Source organism: Sus scrofa, chromosome 18, assembly GCF_054392235.1.
Source record: "Sus scrofa isolate SSC_HxYL_T2T_F1_AM1 chromosome 18, Sscrofa_HxYL_maternal_Yorkshire_Landrace_v2.0, whole genome shotgun sequence".
Lineage (NCBI taxonomy): Eukaryota > Metazoa > Chordata > Mammalia > Artiodactyla > Suidae > Sus > Sus scrofa.
Genome location: NC_139400.1, coordinates 52,678,737 through 52,703,817, shown reverse-complemented (window position 1 = coordinate 52,703,817; position 25,081 = coordinate 52,678,737). Strand labels below are relative to the sequence as shown.

The 25,081-nt window shown below is 45.9% G+C and overlaps 1 protein-coding gene and 1 long non-coding RNA gene across 8 annotated transcripts in view; one reads left to right on the top strand and one right to left on the bottom strand.

The window, feature by feature from the left end:
- TRIL (TLR4 interactor with leucine rich repeats) overlaps nucleotides 1-23,896 on the bottom strand; it is a 131,540-nt gene extending 107,644 nt beyond the window's left edge. For 5 of the 7 annotated variants that reach the window (XM_085005619.1, XM_085005618.1, XM_085005620.1 and 2 more), the window contains exons 1-2: nucleotides 21,206-23,896; nucleotides 8,417-8,519 (exon numbers count right to left, since the gene is read on the bottom strand). In XM_085005619.1, the coding sequence (XP_084861745.1) occupies nucleotides 21,206-23,635 (2,430 nt within the window). In that variant the 5' untranslated portion in view covers nucleotides 23,636-23,896 and the 3' untranslated portion in view covers nucleotides 8,417-8,519. The remainder of the gene's footprint in view (nucleotides 1-8,416; nucleotides 8,520-21,205) is intronic. The other 2 variants (XM_085005624.1, XM_085005623.1) reach the window with 1 other exon arrangement.
- The window catches only part of LOC146395049 (uncharacterized), a 52,870-nt gene continuing 50,080 nt past the window's right edge, over nucleotides 22,292-25,081 (top strand). Inside the window, exon 1 of the long non-coding RNA XR_014834061.1 lies at nucleotides 22,292-22,426. This is a non-coding gene — a long non-coding RNA (uncharacterized LOC146395049). The remainder of the gene's footprint in view (nucleotides 22,427-25,081) is intronic.

The window sequence follows — 25,081 nt, the reverse complement described above, 5'->3', positions numbered from 1 at the left end:
ATGTCCAAGCAGAGAAGACGGCCATTGTGTCAGTTAATTACCAGAGCCATGTTTTGTTTGCTGGGGCAGGATGTCTGTACAGCCATTTGTACCCGTTCTGCTCCATTAGGCTAATTAGTTTCCAGATATAAATTAAAGCTGCTGCCCTGAACCCACTGTGCTGCCTTTTCACAGAAACACCCCGTTCTCTGTTGAACGACTTAGCAGGTTTTGTAGATGCAAAAGATATTTCTTTGATTGAATATTCGAGCTAAACTAGAAAACCTGCCCACTGGAGCACAGAAATGATTAAGCAGTGTAATTGAGAGTAATCTATGCAGAAGCCACATGCCTGGGGCAGGTCAAGGGTCCCACTGCTTCCTGATGTGTCATTCGCTCTTACACTCTCTGCATCAAAAAGCACTCATCCCTGAGAAGATGCAACAGGAATCCTCCTGCCCCAGGGCCCTATGTGGAAGTTCAAATATAGGACTCATGGTGAGGGGCCTGTGGCCATTTAGGCAGGAAGGGATGGTTAATGCAGGAGAATAAGCACCCCCCCGCCCCTTGGCTGTAACTGCCTAGGATGGCAGAAGCTCTCCACTCCCAGCACCTCTTTCCACTCTTTCTGCCCAGGTGTCAGAATCGCCACCATCAGTGGCTTCATTAAGACAATAGGTCTTGACTAAGGGGTCAGCAGAACTGGCTACGCATTTTATCAGACCCAGTGCAAAGTAAAATTCTGGGGCTTTTTGTCCAAAAAGTAAGAAACAAGTGCAGATGAACTAAAATAAAATTTGTTTTTGGAGTTCCCATCATGGCTCAGCGGTAATGAACCTGACTAGTATCTATGAGGACACCGGTTTCATCCCTGGCTTCGATCCGTGGGTTAAGGATCCAGCATTGCCATAGGTCGCAGACGAGGTTGGGATCCCACGTTGATGCGGCTGTGGTGTAGGCTGGCAGCTACGGCTCCAATTCAACCCCTAGCTTGGGAATGTCCATATGCTGTGGGTACAGCCCTAGAAAGACAAAAAAAAAAAAAAAAAAAAAAAATTTTTTTTTAAATACAAATTTTTTCTTTTCCTTCCGTCTCTACCTTCACTTGTTATATTTTTAATTTGCTATTTTAATGCTATGCTAGGTAAATGTAAAACCTTAAACTGTTAGTGTGAACTTCTCTGCCCATCTTTACACAATACAATGCTAGTTTTAAAGGAAAATAGAAGTACGCACGCGAAATCACTAAAATCACACAGTTTCCATTTCATAGCTCACGCATGCATATTTGCGTTTCATTCTTTTTTTTTTTTTTGTCTTTTGTTGTTGTTGTTATTGTTGTTGTTGTTGCTATTCCTTGGGCCGCTCCCGCGGCATTATTTTTGTTGTTGTTGTTGTTGCTATTTCTTGGGCCGCTCCCGCGGCATATGGAGGTTCCCAGGCTAGGGGTCTAATCGGAGCTGTAGCCACCGGCCTACGCCAGAGCCACAGCAACGCGGGATCCGAGCCGCGTCTGCAACCTACACCACAGCTCACGGCAACGCCAGATCGTTAACCCACTGAGCGAGGGCAGGGACCGAACCCGCAACCTCATGGTTCCTAGTCGGATTCGTTAACCACTGCGCCACGACGGGAACTCCTGCGTTTCATTCTTAACAGAACGGTGGAAATGTTACACATGATGAGCTCTAATCACTCCTTGATCATCACCATCTACCAACACCCTCTGCCCTTGCCTGACTGAGGACAAAGGAAAGAAAAAAGCAAATATGGACTGTCCCAGCTTTCTCTTTCCTTCTCTGTCATTGTCATCGTTTCCAGGGTAAGCGGCGGCCACACGCAGTTTGTAACAGCTGATCAGTGTTAGTTTCTTAGTTTCTGTAAGATCCTAACATCAGAGATAAAGAGGTTGGAGGAGGCATATGGGACCTCTCTGTGTGATTTTTGCAACTTCTCAAAATGATTCCAAAACCAAAAGCTTGTTAAAAGAGAAAAGGCTTTCTTTGCAAACACCTTGCCAAGAATTACTGGGTTAAAGAAAGAGGGAAAAAAGCATTTAAAGCCTGACAGCAGCTTTTATCTAACTTGCCTGATAAGCTTCACCTGAGATGAATTCCTGGACCCATTTCTAGAAGATGCTGATTTATTTGATCTGCAACAGGCCCGGGATGGGATTTTTAACAAGCACACACCCTGAGATGTCTTATCAGACATTAGAGGGTGGTAGACCTAGTGCTTTTAAGAGTCAGGTAAACTTGGGGCCACACTCTGGCCGTGTGACCTTTTCTTACCAGATTTTTTACTTACCATCTATGTGACCTCTTAGGCCCTGACTTAACGTCTTAAAAAAAATCCGTAGTAAGATGGCCCTACTCCAGTGACATTTAAATGAAGTATGCACGGAAGTACCCAGCACGGGGCTTGGTAGGCCATGTGTTATAATCAGCACAGGCACCTCGTATTCTGGTTTTTCCTTCGAAAGAGAATTTGGGGTTGATGAACTGTAACTGTAATTCGTAAACAAGTTCTACCAAGACCGTGCCTTTTTTTCCAGAAGATAACTAACACCAAGAAGATCAGAAATATAGTCTTTTTGAGTTTCTCTTTATGTAGAGATTGTGCTTACTGCTCATTTTCTGATAAACAACAGAGACAGGTGCCCTCCATTGTGCCGAAAGAAGAGAGTCAGACTGGACATTTCCACAGGCTGTTGCCCTGAGGGAAGTGCACTTGAGAGCCTGCACAGAGGCCCCCAACCGCTTCTGTGTCTCCCCTTCCCCGACAGCCACCCCACTGCAGGCTCCAGAACAGCTGGGGCACCGGATGAAACGCCTCTTTCGGCAGAGGCCAGGAAGCCGTGTGGGTAAAATATGAACCCTGCTTAGCATTGCATTTCATGGGAAATAAAAAAGACAGTAAAATCCTTTGTCTCTAGATGTCCTGAAACCTCTGTCTCTGTGATGGAAAGAATCACCCCTAATTTAGACAAGCCCTAAGACAGTCTGCCACAAATTGCAGATTCCCTTATCTCCTGATGAGCTAATACGTTTTTATCATCTCTGAACATCTTAGAAAAAAATTTTTCAAGGCGCTAAGAAGAAGGACATGGAGCAGACACTGGCCGAGAGGCAAGTGAGATAAAGACATAATGACGGTTTGACGCTTTAAGAGGCAGTATTAGGCACAGGGTCCTAGGAGAGAGGACACGCGCAAGAGCTGGGGCGGGGGGGCACAAGGGAAATGGAGGGTCATCCTGTATAAAGGTAAGACCGCCCCCACTGCCATCCTCTGAACACATGTGTCATGGTACCCGCCTACTATATTCCAAGTCTCATGCTAGAGCCATTCACTTTGCTGTTCCCAGAGGTCCTGCAAGCCCAAGAAAATGTTAGATGGTAATGTGTAGGTTAAACACACACACACACACACCAACGTGTTGTGATCAACCAAAGCAAACAGGGAGACTTTATTGGGAGACGCTAAATGTACCCAGTGAAGAGTGGCCCTGTTTCACCAGGTCTGAAATTAGGAAGCGGATAGTCACTCTGAAACAAGGAAGTGACCTTGCCTGTCTCCAGGAAGGCCAGTCTGGCGTCTGCTTCCCTTGACATCTTTGATTCCTGGCAAAACCCCCCCACCCCCTGGCTTTCCACGTCTCTGGACACATGGCTGAAAACGGTGGCCCCAAACTCCAGAGCTCTGCCTTCTCCAAGCCCTGGCCCAACCAAACGACCTGCCCACATTGCAGTTCCTGGAGCAAGGTCCTTCTGTGCGCAGCTGGGTCATGCATTGACCAGCCTATGGGGTCACACAAAACAAGCATGATCCACGCTTCCAGTCCTTCAAGGGGGTGTGGGGGCTCAGGACCAATTCTCTAAGAAAAGGGCTGGGTCTCAGTAGATGCCTCAAAAGACATTTACTGCAGGTGAAAAAAAATACCATGCTGCTAAGTCAGGACATTTTTTTTTTTTAGCACTTCTGCCATCTTTTCCATATCTCCTCTGTCCATCAATTCTGAATTATATACTTGGATGTTGAGATCTGGATGGGAAAGGAAATAAAGTGAAGGACACACCATTTAACCTTCAGAGTATCTGCAAGATAGAGTCTGCAGAGATATCAGACTGCTTTAAATGGTCTTTCTCCATTCATGTACTTGAAATTCACATTGGAAAAGAAACAGCAACCAATACCGCAAGTTCAGCTTAACGGAATGGGAGGAGGGCAAAGGCACCTCTCCCCCAAGAGTGGCCTTCCAGGGCACAACTCACAGGCGGAAGAGGCTATAAACTGCTCACAAAGGAAGAAAGACAGAGGGGAAAGATTAGGCATGAAAAAGGATCTGATTGCAGGAAAGCTGGTTCAAATTAATGAGACAATGCGAGCCTTGACATTCTTGATGGATGTCAGTGGTTAAGTGCTAGCAGGACCTTCTGAGGTTACAACCTCCATTCAGACCTCAGCCCGGGATGGCAACCTGAAACCCAAGGCCATGGGTGGCGAGCATCTGTGAGCCCAGCGTGGATTAGTGCCGTGGCCTTGGGAGGCCCCCTCCAGCCGGCTGCTTCCTCCCTGTGTACCAGTTACCCCCAAGCCAGGTGTGCTCTGGGGGCGACAACAATACAAGTAATTAAGACAAAATGTTCTTGGCTGTGTCTCAGACATATTCCTTTATGTCAAGAACAAAGGGGTAGTTGATGAACTAATTTTTTGGTGGGGAGAGAGGCAGCATCTATTATTAAATGAATGCTTAGGATTTTTGTTTGTTTGTTTTTCAATAGCCCCATTATAATTTCAGTTCAGATACTCCAAAGCTCATGTTTCTTAATTTATTATCGCCAGCTCCCGTCCTCTAGGATCCAGTAATTGAATTTTACTGGCGTCATTACCATATCCACAAACAAGCATGTCTTCCTGAACTAAAGCAGTCAAAGCCTGTTGGTTGGCCCACAGGAGATGTGCCTGGAGTGGAAGTGGATCTCAGCCTAGAAAGTGGGCATGTTTTCCTGGCCAGGGACACTGGCTACCGCTGGGTGCCAGGGAAGCTGCACATGGTCAGCTCGGGACATCTGCAGGAGCAGGAGGAGCACAGAGGCGGAAGAGATGAAAAGAAAAATATGAGTCTCCAAAGACCAGAGCCTCCAAATAACCAGATTATGGTCCCTTTGCCGTCCAAAATAGATGAACTTCTCAGAAACGAGATCTACATACTTGGTTGAGAGCCAGGAAATTCCAAAAAGAGATGTTGAAATTCCATTAAAAAAAAAAAAAAAAAAGCAAATTGACAGCCTACATCTTCTCCTTCTTATATCCAAAACAGGAGAATAAAACTCATAATTTGAGATGGGTTTTAGGGCTACCCAGACACACAGAGATCACCTACAAAAATCCCGTCTCCTCAGTTTACAGCAGAGGCTCCAAGGAATAAAACAAATTCTTATCTCAATGTGATATTTAAGATGCTTTTTTTTAAAAATCCACATCCTTCAAAGATGTACCTCAAAAACTGAGGGCAGCACGGAGGCAGAGTAAAAAGAATAGAGATAGAAATCGAGTCTCTCTTGACTCCTCTGTGAACTCTGAGCCTTGATTGCTTCCTCTGGAAAATGGGAATGATACCATCACTGGCTTCTGTGAGGACTGACATAAGGCAAACAAAATATTTCACCAAGTACCCAGCGCCCGGTCTCAGCTAAACATCATGTTACCTTGGCATCTGTGAAGGAACTAAATCGCTCATTTTGAAAACACTGTACTCCTAGGAAGGCACGTGGCTGAAATGATGGGACTTTCCTGAAGGATGGTCTCCTTCGGAACTAGGACACGGGAAAGGAGAGAGGCCCCTCAGACGAGCACCCCTAAATTTCTGAAGACATCAGGAAAGGACTTTGGGTAATTGTGCCTGGGCGGCTGACATTCACATGCCACTGGGCATTTGCAAAAGCTCTGAGGACTTAGGTGTTCTGACCTACAGACCATATTTCAACTCAGATACCGCTGGTGTCCTCAAAACCATGGCTATCCTGATGAACCATGAGGGAACCTTACCAATTCCCCCCACAGGCTTGTCTCTCACATTCTTATTCTTTATCGGAAAAAGAGAAATCAACCACTCCACCACTGCCTCCCTGCTTCCATGTCCCATCCCTGTTTCCTTTAAGGAATAATCAAGGAAATACCCCCAAGTGAATCAACCGCTGACAGACTGCATCCAGTGAGGGGGCCAAGGTGTGTCTCCCCCGACTCCAAAATTCAGGTATTGGAGCCCTAAGGTTCCAGTACCTTAGGATGGGACATTCTTTGTAAATTGGGTCATTGCAGTTATAATTACGGTTCAGATGAGCTCCTATTGAAGTACGGTGGGCTTTTACTTCGATATGACTGGTGTCCTTATTAGAGGAGGAAATTCAGACACAGACAGGGACATAGGGAGAAAGTCACACGAAAACGAAGGCAGAGCTCAGGCTGTGTCCGCAAGCCAAGGTAAGCTCACGATGCCAGAAGTCCACCAGCAGCCGGCGTCTGGAGCTGATCTTTCCTGACAGTCTTTAGAAGAACCAGCCCACTGACACCCTGATCTTGTAGCTTCCAGAACTATGAGATAGTCCATTTCTGTTGTTTAAGCTGGCCAGTCCACGACGCTTAGTTACAGCAGCCCTAGCAAACTAAAACACATGGCAACCGCTTCTTTCTGGAAATAAAGCCTCTTTCACCTCCTTATCCTCACTCTAGGACCACTGTGGCCTGAGCACCCTATACCCTGCCACTTACACCTCCCTTTCCACAACAGCTTCATGGGGCTCGATTCCACCCACCACCCAAGCAGGCTTGGTGCTGCCAGTGAACTCAGGTCCCAAAGTATGCCTCTAAACTCCAGGCCAAGAAGCAGTTAGGACCCTGCTGGGGTAGGGGGGCCGGGCTGACAGCCCCAGCATCATCCAAGGTCACATCCCTCACCTCTGGCCTCCCCTAATTGGATGGCGATCACAGCCTGAGAGATGATAACACAGATTATCCATGTTTTGCAGCTTTATTCAGCTCCCTTATAAGGAAAAATATGCCCCTTGAAGTCTTGCAGACTGGAGTAGCTATTATAAATCTGAGCTTGCATGTGAGAGACTCATGTCTCTCAGTAAAAAAAGAAAAAAGTTAAAAGAGGAAAGAAAATGTAAGAAACCACCTCTTGCTCCCCAACCCCCATCTCTTATAAACACACACACACACACACACACACACACACACACACACACACACCACCTATACACACAAGTTCTTTTCCACTGGACTGTGGTTCCTTTTATGGCTGTGTATTCACAAGAAGAGAGATATTGGCTTCTGTCCCCTGGGATAATGATGATAAATACACCAAGGTCAGCAGCCCCATCAGCCATGGGAGCTGCTCCCTCTGGCAACTGCAGATAATCACTCACCTGCGGGACTGGTTGCCTGTACGTCAATCTGTGCGTCGCCATGTCACTGAACACATCCCTTATCTCACAAACACACTTGTCATACTGTGTCTTTCCAGTGCACAAAGAAATTGATAAACGGTTGTTTTGCCGTGGAAGTTTTTTTTTAAGTCTCAGTCATGATTTCGTGGGGGTGGGGGGGTGGGGAGAAGTTACTGAAGAACGGGGACCAGGTGGAAAATAAAATCAGTGTGTCGACAACAATATTCTGTCCCATATCCTAGGAAACAATAACCCAGACTTTGGCAGATCCAAAAGACCTTCGACGGAAAATTTCTCCTACCATAACTCCGTTCCTAACAGGACTAATGCTTAAAGTTTTTTAAAAATCCACTGGTATTTCTTGAGAACCTCTGATGTGAAAGGCACCCTGCTAGATGATAGGAATACCAACATAAGTAAGGTCTATTCTAAGCAACATGTCTTAGGCTGTATTCGACATAAATTCTAGACAATTCTTAGAATTGTCTTAGACATAAATCACTCCAGATTTATGTCTAAGCAACATAATAGACACTGTACCCAGAGAGAAGAAATGTATGTTACATTTCCCAAATGTTGACTTTTTGAGAACTGTATTCCTATATTAAAGGTAAAAGGAGTAGAATCAGGAGTTCCCATTGTGGCTCAGAGGGTTAAGAACCCGGCTAGTATCCATGAGGATCCCAGGCCTCATTCAATGGGATCCGGCACCGCAAACGGTAGTGCAGGAGATAGATGCTGCTCAGATCTAGCATTGCTCTGGCTGTGGCATAGCCTAGGGCTCCAATTCGACCCCAGCCTGGGAACCTCCATATGCCAGGGGCACAACCCTAAAAAGACCAAAAAAAGAATCAGACTGTACCCCTGGTCCAATGTACCATCTTACAGTACTCATGAGTTTTTGACCATTGCGATATAAATGTACCTTTGGGTAGAATTACAGCTATTAAATGACCTGCCCCCAAACACGAATGTACATGACTTACATAAACAGTCTGGCCTGTGGATCTCGGTGGGAAAGGGTGAAGAGCTGCCTTGCAGCCCTCATCAATAAGCAGGGAGCCAGCTCTCCTCTGAGCTGGCCAGGCTCTGTGGAAACATAAAGAGAAATACAGCATGGAGTCCTTGTCCTAAGAGAGTTCATAAACCAACGGAAAGATCTAACCTCCCAGCACACAACAGGGACCCACGCATGTCAGGACAGAGGGGAGCATTTGCAGCTCTGAGATGGACTACAGCTCTCTCATTAAATATTTACAGACCCACACGTTAGCTCTGGGGATTGCCCTGGATGTTTTATACAGATTTTTAAAAAAATGGGCAGCGAAAAAAGGTCAAATTCCTTAGAAATGACTTTTAAATGTATTGGGGAAGAAAAGAAAGGTTCACAGGGAATCCTGAGAACAATCCCTTGCTGTTTTGTCCATTGTCATGTGTGCATGCACGGCCGCAGAGTGTCGGGGACTGACAGCTAGGATTCTGGAGCCAGCCTGGCTTCCAGTCAAGACTCCGACACCTCCCCAGTCAGGGGTCTTGGTCTGAGTACATAATTTCTCTGTGCCTCCATCTCCTCATCTCTAACGTTAGGAGCGTAGTGGTATCTCCCTCAGAGGATTATTACGAGGATGGAATGGGTTAGTGTAGGGAAAGCTCTTAAAAAAGCACCTGGAACAAAACTAAATGCCCTCTGTCTCCAACCCATTAATACGTGAGAGTCTGACATACTTACTCTATGCAATACCCACTTTAAGTCTTAACACAAAATAAGACTGGTATAAAACTAAGATAAAAATCTCAAATACAGCATGTCCCTTCTATAAGATGATCTGTATGGCCAATTAATAACCTTTGATGTAGGTAATATTAAAATTGGGTGTTTTTATTCAATCCATGACAATGGGCTAATTTTTGTCTGTCTAAAAGTTTGAGATCTGATGATTATTATACAATAATGGATTTGCAACAGTCCTTGCCTGGAGTGGGGCATCTGTGGATTATTCCAGGAACTAGGACTCCTACTGTATCTAATTCTTTGTGCTCCTCCTCTACCACCTTGGTTTCAGGTTAAGCATTTGTTTAGAGCTCAATGTGTACAATAGAAAGGCATTGCCTTTTACAAGTCAGGGCTTCTTCCTAAGCAAATGCTGTATGTGGCAAGACGTCTAATTGAGAATTCAGGATATCGTGATTGATGCTGGTCTCAAGTTGACACTAAAAGTTCCAACCACAGGGATTTAAAAAGCACACAATTCTTCACTCTCCTTCACTTGAACTCTTTCAGATGTTACCTAAATATAATGCAGTCCACAGAGCTCTTCATTACAGAAGGAAGCTGGCCTTACTGTTTGCAAAGGAGTCCCCATGCTTTACATAATGTTGAGGGGGGAAGAGTTAGGTAAAAACAAAACATGTTCCTGGGTGCTAAATTTGCATGTATACTAGCATAAATCATTACACAAGCTTGACTAAAAAACATCTGTCCGTGTGTGCAAAAACTCCAAAAAACACAGTCTGTCAAATCCAGAAAATCTCAAATTTACATAATAAATGCTTCTGAAAATAAACAATTCTAAAAATCCAGGTTAAACATGCTATTTGACAAATAAATCTGCATATGAGTGAATAAATTTGAAGTCTGTGGTGCTCTAATAGTGACAAGAAAATCCAAACCCAGCTCAAATACTGACGTAATTGATTCAACTCCTCACAGCTATTGCCTGACAGAAGAAGAGTATTATCCACTTCTGGGCATAAAAACTATTTACCTCAGTCTTAAGTATTCTTCTGACACGATGTTTAGCATTCAGTTAAATCTTATTAGACTTGGGGAGTTCCCGTTGTGGCTCAGCAGCTTAAGAACCTGACACAGTGTCCGTGAGGATGCAGGTTCAATCCTTGACCTGGGAACTTCCACAGGGCGTGGGTGCAGCCAAAAAACAAAAACAAAAAACAAACCACAACAATTCATAATAGTTACAAAGTAGAAGACAAAAAAGCATGAAAAAACAGCCTAATGTCCTATTGTTAAATAAAGCAATCAATAAAACTGGACTCAGAGATGCCCACATGTTGAAACTATTAGACAGAGACTTTAATATGACTAAGAATTAACGTATAGTGACTAAGTAGGATCCATCTTAGAAATTCGAGACTGGTTCAACATTACAATATAAATCAATGTTAATTCACCATATCAAAAAACTAAAAAGGAAAATCAGACGATCATTTCAATAAAGCAGAAAAAGCAACTGACAAAACTCAGCATACTTTCATGATAAAAACTGTCAGCAAATTATAATTTCCTCACTCTGATAAAGGAATTTACATAAAATCTTGAGCTGACATCATACTTAATATTTAAAGCTTGATTTATTTCTCCCTAAGGTTAGCGATGAGTCAGGAAGTCTTCTCACACAACTTCTATTTGACATTGTATTGCTGTTTCTAACCAGTGCAATAAGACAAGAAAAAGACATACAGATTAGAAGAAAGAAATAAAACTATCTTTATATACATAAAATCTCCAAAGAACCTAATAAGAAGTTACTAGAAATAAATAAGTTTATCAAATTCACAAGATGCATGGTCAATGTATAAAAAACAACTTTATCTGTATATGCTAGAAATGGACAACGGGAATTGAAGGTTTTTTAAAATACCATTTACAAAAATAATCAAAACATGAACCAAAGAGCTGACAATATAGGTGCAAGTTTTGCAGGCTGAAAATTATAAAACATTTGTGAGAGAAATTTAAAAGAAACTAAATATGTTGACAGAGTTCTCTTGTGGTGCAGCATGTTAAGGATCTGGCATTGTCGCCATAGCAGCTTGGTTTGCTGCTGTGGTGTGGTTCAACCCCTGGCCCAGAAACTTCCACATGCCATGGATGTGATCAAATAACACACAAATTTAAAAAAAACTTTTTTAAAAAACCTAAATAAATTGAGAGATTTATTTATTTGCATTCACAGATCAAGAGTCACTATTAAAATGTCAATTATCACCAATTGATCTACAAATTTAATGTAATGTAAATCAAAATCCCAGTAGGCATTTTTTTTTTTTTTGGTTGCAATAACAAGCTGATCCTAAAATTTTTAAGGAAAATAAAAAAGCTAAAGAGTCAAAATCAATTGTGATAAAGGAGAAAAATTGGATGATTCACCCAACCTGATTTTAAGAAAATTTGATATTGGCACAGGATAGACATATAGATCAGTGGATGAGAATAGAGTTTCAAGAAATAGACCTATATATAGGGTCGATAGATTTTTTTTTTCAACAAAGTTGCAGAGATTTTTCAGTGGAGAAAGGATTGTTTCTTCAACAAAAGTTGCTGGATCAGTAGATGTACATAAGCCGAAAAAAGTCAACTTGACTGGATTCATACCTCACACCATATAAAAAGATCAATTTGGAATGGGTCATAGTCCTAAATGTACAGAAAAACACCTCTAGGAAAATTAAAAGGTAAACCATAGACTGGGAGAAAATACTTGCATAACATATATTTGACAAGGGACTTGTAGGCAGAACACACAAAACATTCTTATAACTCACTTATAAGAATAGAAAGAACCCGATGAAAAAATGAAATATTTGAACAAACACGTCACTAAAGAAGCATAAGCGGCAAATGCTTCCACAAAAAGATTCTCAATATCCTTTGTCATTAGGGAAATACAAATTAAACCAAACAAAATAACACTACACACCTAACAGAATGGCTTTTTGGAAACAGGTAAAAAACTAAGTGCAGGCAAATGTGGGAAACAATCAGAAAGTCTATATACTGCTGATGGGAATGCAAAATAGTGTGGCTACTTTGGCAGTTTCTTGTGAAACACACTACAAATATCCTAGCAATCCCACTCCTGGGTATTTAGTGAAGAGAAATGAAAACACATGTTCATACAAAGATGCGTATGCAAATGTTGGAGCTGCTTTATTCCTAACAGTCCCAAACTAAAAATAAGTCCAATGTCCATCAACTGGTGAAGAAATAAACCTGTGTGGTAGATCCACATGACGGAGTACTACTCAGCAACAGAAAGGAAGGAACCACGGACGCACACAACAGAATGGATGAATCTTGAAGCACTATGATAAGGGGAAAAGGCAGACACACAATGTGACATGCTCTCTGAGTTCACGTATGTGCAATTCTAGAACAGGCAAAACTACAGGGACAAAAATCAAATCTGTAATTGCTTGTGGCTGGGGTCGGGGGAAGGGACTGACTACAAAGGAACTTTTTGTGGCGATGGAATGAATGCGCTGCATCTTGAGTGGCGTAGTGGCGACGTGATTGCATGTATTTGTGGAAACTAATGAAGCTATAGACTCCAAAAGGGTAAACTGGACTGTATATAAATTGTACCTCAATAAATCTTAAAAAGGAAAGAAAATCAAATTTAAAAGTGGAAAGAGAGGGAGAGAGAGAAAGAATAACATGCCATGGAAATGCAATACATGATTCTACATTGAACCAAGGGGACAACAGCTAAGAAGGGCATTATTAAGATAGTTGATACATTTCGAATACGGAATGTAGATCTGATAACAGCATTTTTAAGACCCCTGGGTAGTGTGGCAGTTAAGGATTGAGGTTGTCACTGCTGTGGCTTGGATTCCATCCCTGGCCTGGGAACTTCTGCATGCCATGGTTGTGGCCAAAAAATGATAATAGCATTTTATTAGTGTTAAATTTTCTGATCTTGATAATTTTACTATAGTTATAATGAGTGACACCAACAGGGAATAATAAAACAAAAGCCTAAGTAGAATTAAGCACAAGGCAAAAACAAACAGAAAGTAGTGTGTGTGTGTGTGTGTGTGTGTGTGTGTGTGTGTGTGTGTGTGTGAATGAGAGAGACTGGCAATCAAAATAGAAATAGAAAAAGCATACAGCCAAACAAGGTATATGAAGGCAGTGAGAGCACATAAACAAGATCTTCCAAGAAGACAACTTGTAAGACACGAGAGCAACCCATCCTTTTCCTTGGCACAAAGAATGTCAGAGAGCCTTTCAAAATACAAAGGAAGCAGGAGTTCAGCTGTTTAAGGATCCAGCAATGCCACTGTTGTGGCTTGGTTTGCTGCTGTAGCACTGGTTCCATCCCTGGCCTGAGAACTTCTGCATGCCACAGGAACATGGCATTTATAAATAAATAAATAAATGAGACAAAAACTTGACACCTTCTGAAAAGTGAGCCCAGAGCAAATGGAGTCAGGGATACACCTAGCTCAGGGATACACTTAGCCCAGGGATATACTTAGCCCTTTCTTCTTTGTGGAGTCCTTTGAGAACTGGGGAAGCGGTTAAGTATGCAAAGGTAAGAGAAGACACAAGTAGGGACATTTTTAATGTGTGATAAGAAGCCCCAAGTAAGAAATAGAAACTGTGCACATGCAGCAAAGGAGAAAAACACTTCGGAAAGAATAAGTAGAAAATATCAAACAAATTAAAACTCATTAAAAAAACCCTCCCATCTTCATCCTCAACACACACATACAAAGCTACCACCATCAACAATACAACCACACCTATCTGGTTACCAGTTTAAAAGACAAAAGATTGTTAACAATAAAACTACTGTATGCTCTAGCTATCCACTTTCGGGTATTATTCAAAGGAAATGAAAACACTAGCTTGATAAGATACATGCACCCCTATGTACACTGCAGCATTATTTACAGTAGCCAAAATATGGAAACAACCTAAATGTCCACTAACAGATGAATGGATAAAGAAGATGTGGTAGACACATACAATGGAGTATTACTCAGCCATGAAAAGAAGGGAAATCTTGCCATTTTCAACAACATGGATGGACTTTGAGGTATTAGGCTAAGTGAAATAAGTTAGACAAAAATACCAATATTGTATGATTTCACTTATATATGGAATCTAAAAGCAAAACAAACAAACAAACAAAGCAACACAGGATTCCTAGCTGCAGAAACCAGACTGATGGTTACCAGAGCGGAAGGAGGTTGGAAGGTGGGTGAAATGGGTGAAGGGGGTCAACTATATGGTGACGGGTAGTAACTAGACTTGTGGAGATCACTTGGTAGTGTACCTTGTATACAAAGATCCAAGAATTATGTTATACCCCTGAAACTAATGTAACATTGCATACCGCTTTTACCTCTAAAAAAAAAGAGAGAGAGAGAGATTGGTCAAGGGGTAGAAAAGATAACTGAGGCACTGAGCAAAGGGCAAGGGGGTACAGGAGGAGGACTGGGGAAGATGAAAGTTACAGTTGATCTGCATTATTCACGGAGCATGCATTTGTGGACTCACCTACTCACCAAAACCCCAGAATTAACACTCTGCAGCACTTTCATGGCCATTGGCAGACCTGCCCAGAGCAGTGGAAAATGCGAGGTGCTGTGCGTGATCCCAGCTGGAGCTGAACAAGACAATGTTTTGCCTCCTTGTTTCATAGCTCAGACTGTAAACAAGGGTCCTTTTCACAGTCTATTTGGTGCCACATTTTCTGCATTTTCATGCTGTATGTTGACAATTTTGCTGTCTTAAAAGGGCTCCCAAGCATAGGGCTGAAGTGCTGGCTCATGTCCCTAAGTGCAGAAAGATGTGTCTTGGGGGAAAACATATGTGTTGACACACTTGCTTCAGGCATGAGTTACCGTGCTCTCCGCCATGAGCTTAATGTTAATAAATCAATGCTATATATTAAATAGGTGTCTTTAAACAGAAACACATATAAAATAAGGTTATATATTGACAGCTTGATGAAAATGTGACCAGAGGCTTGCAGGAACCTAACCCTGAATTTCCCCTGGGAGCAATGGTTCAGTATTTGCTAATTCAATATTCGCTGTAATCTTATACAACGTAACTTGGGTGGATAAGGAGAATTGATTGTTAGAAGGAAGCACATTCAACTCACAATGGCAGCTACTTTAGAAGACAGAGTGTAGGGAAGGAAATCAGCAGTTTTGTCAATAAAGACATTTATTAAGGCTGAAAACCAACATTGCACAATGTTAACTGTTAGTGAATGATGCTAATATGGGTGTTTGTTATTATTTGCACTCATTTTAATTTCCTAAAGTAAATGTCCTTAGAAAGACATCAAAATTGAGAGAGAGGGACTAAGAGGGCAGTCACCATTAAAAGTACGTCTCTTCACGCTACAGTGTACACATGCTAAGAGTTAGGAATAAACTCAACTTAGGGTAAGAATTACTTCGTCAAAAATTAGAACTCAGAAGGTGCATAATTGCTGCTTGGTTACGGCTGATCTTACATGACCGTGCTGCCCTGTCTCAGCATGAACTATGCGGCAGAGCTAGTATTTAAAACACTTGGGTGAGTTTGAAAGAAATGTTATGAAGTTACATAGTCAGGAGATGCTGTTTGCTGTTTGCAATGCTGGGGCAATTTGTCTAGCACCTGATGCCAGCTCACAGCCAAATCACAAAGCCACATTTCTGTGTCCATAAGTGAAATAAAACAGTAAATGGCGGGGCGGGGGTGGGGGGAGAACCTACAAAGAGATTAAGAGAAAGAAGGTTATTCTCAGATGACTAAAATTCCTTCCTCACATCCTTAAAAACCTTCTGAACTACAGTGATGCTGTAATTCTCTGAGATGGTGAAGATACAAGGCTCAGGAGGACTCTGTCTTGATCCTGGGTCATGGTCTGGAATTGTGAATATATTCCTGGCATTAAAATGCCTCACTGTCACTTAGCTCCACATCTCAGGAGCAGAGAGAGGAGGGGTTAAGTACAGATATCAAGGAATCCACTGTCTATTGTAACGGTTTCTCAGTGTACAGTAGCTTAGAATCTCTCTAACAGATGCAATAGGATATTTTGGTATTTTGTCCCAAGATAAAGCAACCAGATCCTCCGGAAGCTACATTTTTTTTTTTCTAATTGTTTCAGTTCTCAATATAAGTAAGTACAATCTCCAAAGACCTGAATCTCCCATGCAAAATGAAAAGAATACTATTTGCCACATGATTGAGAAGGAGGAAGGAATCTGAAATCCCCAGGGAAAAAAGCATGTGTGCATGCAAAGTATCCTTCTAAGTAAACTGAGAGGAAAAGGACACTTGGAGATGCTATCGCTATGTTAATGGGGGAGGAGGGCACCACGTAAGCAAGACCACTTACGCAGCCTTAGTTCCGATCTAAAGCCTGACTCAACTTGTGCTAAGGGTTTAATAAATATAGGAAAGTTTGCTCAAATACCAGTACAGTCACTTCCTTTTCAAATAATGAGAGAGTATTTCAAGAGCCATCCTTCCCCACTAAATTAGAGAAGAGCCTCGATTAACCAAAACGAGGGGAGGTAAGAGTCACTATGATCTCATTATCTGAATTTTCGGATGGGTTAGGGCTGAAGCAGAATGCCTTGTCCATGAAACTTCTCAAATGTATCAAATAACTGTCACCCTGAGCACAGGAGAATACTGCTACCAATAAGACCTCTACTGCTTATTAAACAATTTCCTTGTAACTGGTGTTGTCCAATGCTCTTTCCTTATTTATTCCTTAAAATAGAACTGTGCAGTCAGGACCCAGCATTCCCATTTTAACAGTTGCAGAAGCCATAATATTTCCAAAAACGGCTATGATAAGAGACGGGTGGGAAGACAACAGAAGGAAAAGGACAGAAGCTCAATTTCCTGAAACGTCTCGTTTTGCGGATTTGATTTCAGAACCAAATGAATTTTTACCTAACTATAAAATCAATTTAAATGCTGCAAAACCAGTTCCTTAAAAATTGGAAGTAAAGTGAATTCGAGGAGTCTCGTTGGTAACAAACCACCCTAAGAGGAACTATTCCTAGTGGAATGATGGGCGCTTTAAAAAACAGTATTTTGACTGTAAATCTCTAGACAGACATACCCTAGCCAAAAATAAACCGTCAAAAAAAGAAAACTTGGAGTTCCCTAGTGGCCTAGCAGTTAAGGATCCTGCATTGTCCCTGTAGTGGCTCAGGCTGCTGCTGTGGCATGGGTTCAATCCCTGGCCTGGGAATTTCCATGTGCTATAGGCACAGCCAAAAACAAAAAAGAAAGAAATCTTAAACAGTACAGGTAATCACTCTTACTGTATTCAGTAATATGGGACAATTTGAGCAACAAAATCGCAATAGTATTAGATTGTGACTCATGGAATAAAACATATCCGTGAGTCCCTATCACGATAAATAAAACAGCAAATGTGGCGGGGGAGAAGCTACGGCACAAAGAGATTAAGAGAAAGGTTATTCTCAGATGACTAAAATTCCTTCCTCACATTCTTAAAAACCTTCTGAACTACAGTGATGCTGTAATTCTCTGAGATGGTGAAGATACAAGGCTCAGGAGGACTCTGTCTTGATCCTGGGTCATGGTCTGGAATTGTGAATATATTCCTGGCATTAAAATGCCTCACTGTCACTTATCTCCACATCTCAGGAGCAGAGAGAGGAGGGGTTAAGTACAGATACCAAGGAATCCAGTGTCTCCTGTAATAGTTTCACAGTATATACAGCAGCTGCCTGTACTCCTGGTGAAAACCAGGTGTTTGGCAAATCAGTGAAGGGGTTCTGATCACATGCTAATTATTAGTTGGCAGCATTGCAAAATGATCCGCCTCATGAAAGCAATGATCTTACTGGTTGCACCGAGGACCCCACCACTTTCCAGACTGTGTCAATGACTCTTGAACTGACCACTCCTACCTCGAGCAAAGTGTATTCTTTTTACGTTAGGAATTTTACCTTTTCCTAAACTTTGTAATGGCAAAGATGGCCTCCAGGTGAAGATAAGTCCTTCTTTTTCCAGGCGAGTCCATGGGTTTGACTTTTAATTGTTTGCTTTAAACAGCTGAAACCTGCTGAGACCCATCATGTTGCCGTCACTGGTGTTTTAGCACCATTCTCACCTCACAGCTGACCATCTGCTTTTAGAGCCGCCTCACTGTTTCTTTGGGCAGAAGGTCACACAACCATTTCTTAAAAATTAAGCCCACACTCGACTGTGGAAATGGAAACTTAAAAACACTGAAAGAGGACAGAAAGACTTCCAGCTTGTTTCATTTTCATTGATGAAAACTGCTACAGAAAAAGGCAGGGTGCCATTATGAAAGCATATAAAATATTGGAAACTCCAACACTAAGACATCTCCATTAGTAAGTGGGTTTATTGAGATCACTGAACATAACAATGTATGACATTTATTCATTTCCCACTGAAAGGCTTTCCAGTGAAACTGTTTTTACATGGATTCAGGCATTAAGCATTTTCAGTGATTTTTTGCAGTTGAAAGGGTAGGTGGTGGGAAGAAACAGAGGACTTTTCCAGACTTTCAAGGGATTCACTTTATTACACTGCTGTGGAAAAGCAAGAGCTAAGAAATGCAATTGTTCTACCAATGCAACACCTAGGCGCACAAGAGCTGCAAGATAAGTGCAAGGCTGCAAATAAGAGCAAACGACTTCACCGCTCCCAAATGCCAATAGGCCTGGAATCTGAAGCAAGCCCTGGCAGCAAACTAAGAATGACAGTCCATTTCCTGTGGTTTATTAAGTTTCGGCCCCACGGATAAGACCGCCAGAAAAGCAGCTGTATTTTAAGTGGTCTGGACATTTACTCATCTGAACATAAACAAAGATCCGCTCATTGAAATCCCTGTGTCCCTCTTCGGCTGTTGGGACAAGGGCAGGCCTGGCTCAGTGGAGGCCAAACATAAACGGGATGGGGTGGGGTGCAAGGATCCCTGGACTATGACAGATTCCCTGAGTCTTCAGGACCCTCAGGGGCTTAAGGCCCTCAACAGAAGATTCCCTGTTAGCCTTAGCACCGTTGCAGTGGCCTCCCCGGCACCCCACAGCCAACGACTCCATAACCACGGTTAACATAACGAGATCGTGCACACGCTCTAAGTGACTGTGTTTCAGACCACACACAAAATCATTAATGTAAACCAAAGCACTACATTTAGTGATAAACATCTACTTCATAAATATCAGGAAAGGAAAATACCCCAAGTAGTTGAAAACAACTGAACAAATAAAGGAGCCTAGCCCTAAGTTTAAAACAAAAACATTTCAAAGAAATACTGCAATGACTAACTAAAAGATAAGATTTAATCACAACAAGGACAGAAAACACTGGGTAGTGGAGGGAATAATTTGCAAAATATAGAATTATTTCACAGTGAGGTTTAAGTACTCATACCAATCTTCTGGTTTTAGTAGAAACAGACAACCACTGATGCACATTTTTCTTTCACATTGTCCCCCTCTGCTCTTTTATGTAAAGTAAGACAATATGTGATCAAACATTACATATCAATGGCAAGTCGCCTTTTGCTCACCCCATTAGGAAATTACCTAACTGTGCAACCATTTATCACCTAACTGTGCAACTCAAGAGCCACAGGGCACAGTCAACCGCGTGTCACTGACAAAAACACCGGAAGTACCACATCACAGTTATTCCGATCTGGACAGGTTGTCAGAGATGTGGTGAGTGAACCAGAACGCTGGCATTCCCTAAGGGGTCATCGGATATATATACACATTACATTCTTTTATGGCATTCGACATTGATATTTCCTCTTCCGTATATAGGTTTAAAAAAATAAAATTAAAAAGCCACAGGAGCAACCCTGACAGAGAAGTCTTGCATGAAGCCTTCTCCTAAGAAAGTATGTAATCTTAGTTAACTTCAAGGTCTGCGAATGTTCTTGTGATGTGACTGTTACAAGGCAAATAGCTGAATTACTGAGCTCCACTAAAACAGTCCTTGAGTTTATTGGTCAGTCTGTTAAATGTCAGAGTTCTTCACATTGTTGAAAAAAAAAAAAAAAAAAACACCGCATCTTTAATTATTTAAACATTAAGTTGTCCTGAATGTTTTACCAACCAACATAAAAGAGTTCCCAGGGAGTTCCCATCGTGGCTCAGCAGGAAAGGAATCTGACTAGCATCCAGGAGGATGCAGGTTCGATCCCTGGCCTTGCTCAGGGGTAAGGATCCGGCATTGCCATGAGCTGTGGTGTAGGCCACAGATTTGGCTTGGATCCCAAGTTGCTGTGGCGCAGGCCAGCAGCTACTGTTCCGATTGGACCCCTAGCCTGGGAATCTCCAAAATGTGGAGGGTGCGGCCCTAAAAAGACCAAAAAAAAAAAAAAAAAAAATGAGTTCCTGGGCAAGTGTATTAAACTTTACCACTTTACCACCTGTTTACGACATCACCCCTCTTGGCAGAGACCACCAGACCCGTGGAGTCAGTTGCCAAGCCTTCTTTGTAATGGTAATAAGTTCTTTTTTCCTTAAATAGAAACAAACCTCCTCTGTTTGATACTGAACAAACTAAAAAACATGCATCCAAATCTCTTTCTGGCCACGTTGAAGGGCACAAGCACCCTTTTCTACCCCCAAAGGGGCCAGGCCATTGCATTATAATGCCAAAAAAAAAAAAATCTATTCTTATAGCTGCACCAATGTGTCCACGTAGAGAAGACCTCCCACCTCTGGACCCCAACATCCATTTGTCCCCTACTCTTGGCCTTGACCACCAATAATATCCATTTACTTCATGAGTGAGTACTGGGATTGGGGGATGGTGCAGAATTAGCTATCTGTCCCCTTTGGCCTCTCTGGTAAAGGCACAAAAGCCGGGAAAGAGAAGGTCTCATAAAATGGGGTATTCCCCCGAGGTGGGTGGCAGGGTCCTGCGGATAGCTGGCTGCTCAAGGCCAATGAGATTGTCTCCACACCCCTGGAGGCCCTGGATCTACCTAGTCTGCAAACCGCTGCAGGAGATGGTCCTCCCGCCTCAAGCTGCCGCCCGCGCCGCCGCCCCCGCTGTCCATGAAGCGGTCGCACGGGAACTCGATGAGGTCCGCCTCGCTGAGCGCGCACACGGTGGTGCGCGGTCGGTGCGACTGGAATCCAGAAAAGTCGGCCGAGACGCCGGTGCCCATGGAGCGCAGGGGCCGTCGGGTGGAGTACATGTGACGGACGTGGACTGGGGCCCCGCCCTTCCGCCTGGCCCGCAACTTCCTCCGCAGCCAGCGCGACGCCCAGGCGGCCAAGGCCAGGAGTACCAGCAGCGCGTTGACGGCCAGCAGGGCCAAGGTCAGCAGTTGGTAGTCGACGCTGCTTCGGCTCCCAGACTCTGGCAGGGTGACCAGCCCCGCGCAGTGGTCCCGGGGAGCCACAGGGCAGACCCGGCCGCCGAGCACGCCCTCCACGCACACCAGGTAGGGAGTGTCTCCGCGCAGCTCCCGCAGCGTGGCCGAGTCGCTGCGCTCGGGCAGGTAGACGAAACGGTGGAATTTAGGCTGCTGCCCAAAGCGGTCGAAGAGCAGTCGGAAGCGCGCGCCGCCCAGCGGCCGGGGGCTGCGGTGCTCGCGCACCGCCCAGCGCACCGAAGCGCTGTCTGCGCCCACCGCCTCCACCGTCAGGTTGCACAGGATGAACTTGTTGAAGTCACACGGGTCAGATACCAGCGGCGGCAGGCCGACCCCGCCGTCGGATTGGGCTGCGGTTTCTAGTTGCGGCGCCGCTAGGCGCTGCTTCGCTGCGCGCTGCCATGGGTCTCCGGCTGGCGCCGAGCCAGCCGCAGCCGTCTGGGTGGGCTCCGCGTGGGCAGGATCCGACGCAGTCGGACGTCCCCGCTCTGGCTTCTCCAGCAGGTCCTGGGGGTGTGGCGCCGGGCCTGCGGCAGCAGCGGCGTTGAAACCCGGCTGCTGAAGGCCCGGGCCTCGCCGGCTCAGCCTAAGGGCACTGCGGTTACCCAAGAGCTCCCTGGCAGCCCCGTCCCAGGCCACCCCTGGCAGAAATCGACCCCGCTGCTGCGGCTGGGGCTGCGGAGGCTCCTGCGCAAGGGCACCTGGAGGGGGCGCCACCTCCTCCTCTTGGGCTGTGGGTAGGGGCAGCTGCTTGCCGTCGGCAGTCGGGGGAACCGAGGGCGAGGGATCTGCACAAGACCCGTTCTGCAGTTGCTGGTCATCCAGGTAATCCAGGTACTTGCCCCGCAGGGCCGGAGGGTGGCGACACTGCACGAAAACGGTGAGGAGCCGGCCTTGAGAGTGCCAGTCGCCCATCCAACGCTTCAGGCCTCGCAGCCGGCAGTCGCAGGTCCAGCCATTGCCGTCAAGATCCAGCCTGTAGAGGGCTGGGCTGGCGGCGAAAATGTCCCCGGAGAGGGCGCTGAGCGCGTTGTCGCGCAGGCTGAGCTCGCGCAGCCGGCCCAGGTGGCCAAAGACAGTGGGGTGCAGAGCGGACAGCTCGTTGCCGCTTAGGTCCAGCGCCTCCAGGCTATGCAGAGGCTCCAGCAGCGCCACGGGCAACTGGCTCAGCCGATTCCCCTCCAGGCGCAGCTCGCGCAAGGCTTCCAACCCCCAGAAGGCCTCGGGCGCGAGGTGCGTGAGCTGGTTGCCCCTGAGCGAGAGTAAGCCCAGGCGCGGCAGGTGCTGGAAAACGCGCGGCCCGAGGTGCTGCAGGCTGTTGGCTGAGAGGATGAGAGTGGAGAGGGAGCGCAGCGGTGCGAAGGTGGCTGCATGGCGTAGGGAGGGCTGCAGCTCGTTGGCAGAGAGGTTGAGGAAGCGCAGCTTCCCCAACTGGGCGAAGGCGTTTTTGCCCAGAAAGCGGATCCGATTGGACTCCAGATGCAGGTAGAGCAAGTTGCTCAAGGGGGCGAAGACGGCGTCCGGAAGCGCCCCCAAGGCGTTCCCGTCCAGCCGCAGCTTGACGAGACTCTCTAGGCCTTCGAAGGAGCCGCGGCTGAGGCGGCCGATCTCGTTCCCGTTGGCGTAGAGGATGCGCAGCTTGCGCAGCGGCGCCAGTGTCCCGGGAGCGAGCGTCTGCAGGAGATTGTTGCCCAGGTAGAGCTCCTCCAGCCGGGAGAGCTTCTCGAAGGTCTTGGGGTGCAGAAAGCGGATCTGATTATACTGCAGGTCCAGCCGTCTGAGCTGCCCCAGGCGGTGGAAGTCGAAGGCCGTGATGTTGGTTATGAAGTTGCCGCCGAGGCTGTAAGTGAGCACGTCCTGCGGGCTCGGCAGCGAGCTGGTCTTGGGCACGGCTCGGAGCCCCCTGTTGGTGCACAGAAGGTGCTGGGGGTGCTGGCAGTCGCAGCGCTCCGGGCAAACCGTCTGGGCCCGCGGCGGCAGCGCGAGGCAGCCGCACACCACGAGCAAGAAGCGCACGGCGCGAGCAGCCTCCATCGCCGCCCGCCCTGCGTGCTGAGGCCGGATCGTCCTCTTGGCCCGCCGGCTCTGTGTCTCCTCTGCATTCCCCTTGGCCTGGCCAGAGTCGCTAAATGGCCTCTTTCGGACTTTGCAGCGCCGTCCAGCCCCTCCTCCGCCCTTTGTCCGGTGGCTGGCCCGGGTCTCTGCAGAGGTTTTGCCTGGCCAAGTTAGGCGGCGCGGGGCGCCCCGCGAGCTCCGAGTGCTACTTGTTGCATTTCTGCAGAAAACTGTTTCTCCGGGTGCGCGTCGAGGGGCGGAGGGAGGGAGCAAGACCTGAGCTTTTTGTTTGCAGTTTGAGTCCGGAGAGCTGGATTCCCTGGCACGGATTCTCCCCGCCGAGCGGATTCCCCAGCTGCAGGCGGGAGCCCTTCCAAGAGCTCCTCCCGGCGCGGCTCGGCTGCTGCGCCCGGGAGGCTCAGCCCCCGCAGCCTGCGCCTCCTCGCTCCCGGTCCGGGACCGGTAGCGCGGCCTCGGTGGAAGAGCCCGCGGAGGAGCCGGGGGTGTGCGGGCTGCGTCCGGAAGGGACCCAAGTCGGCGAGTGGTGAACTAACCCGGCGGAAATTCGTTCTTCCCACACTCTGCCCCCCGGGGATGCAGGCGGGGGGGCGGGGGGGGGGGAGGAGACGGCGGAGGGAGGACAGACCCCGGCAGGGGGAGGAGGAAACGCTAAGTGGCTCCGCGTCTGGTCAACCCGAGCCCGGGACGCCAAGTGAGAAAAGGAGGGATTAAAAACAGCTGTACGGGTCGGACACGCCGGGCTGGGGGCGGGGGTGGATTACCGGGCGAGCAAACGGGATTTGCAGACAGAAATCTTTTTTATTTTAGACGAGTACACCGGTCGCTTCGAAACAACGGATGCGCGGCTCGTTTTGTTCGTTTTTTAAGCCTTGCCCATCCAGGTGCTACCCTGCAAGAAGTTCTGGCCGCACAGAGTCCGCCAGCGGGAAGTTTGGGGGAACACAAAGTTGTCTGCCAGTAACTGTCTGTGGGCTACTGTCCGAAGAAGCTAGGTCAAGCCATTCTGGCTGTTGCGTGCTTGGGTTTTTGACACCGTCGTGGTCCTGGTGGCCAGTAGCCCAGGGGATCCGGACTGAGTAGCGGATTGGCCTGGCTGTAGGCAAGAGCATGAAGAAAGCTCAGAACTGGTTCTACCACCATGAAAAGTGTCCGTCAAATTTTGATGATTTAGTTCCATTAATTCTCCTCCAGTCTTAGAGCCCTTGGGGTAGGCTCTGCACGTGTGTACATAGATATATACATATATATATATAACACCTTCACAGACTCTCTGCTGACTGCGACCTGCTGGGCCCTCCCCTTTATGCCTGGGCTTGCCGGTGATACTAGTTTTTTGACCCCCAGTTTTTCAGATCTGGTTTATTTGGGGAAGTATTAAGCTCTGTTATCAATAGGGAGTGGAAC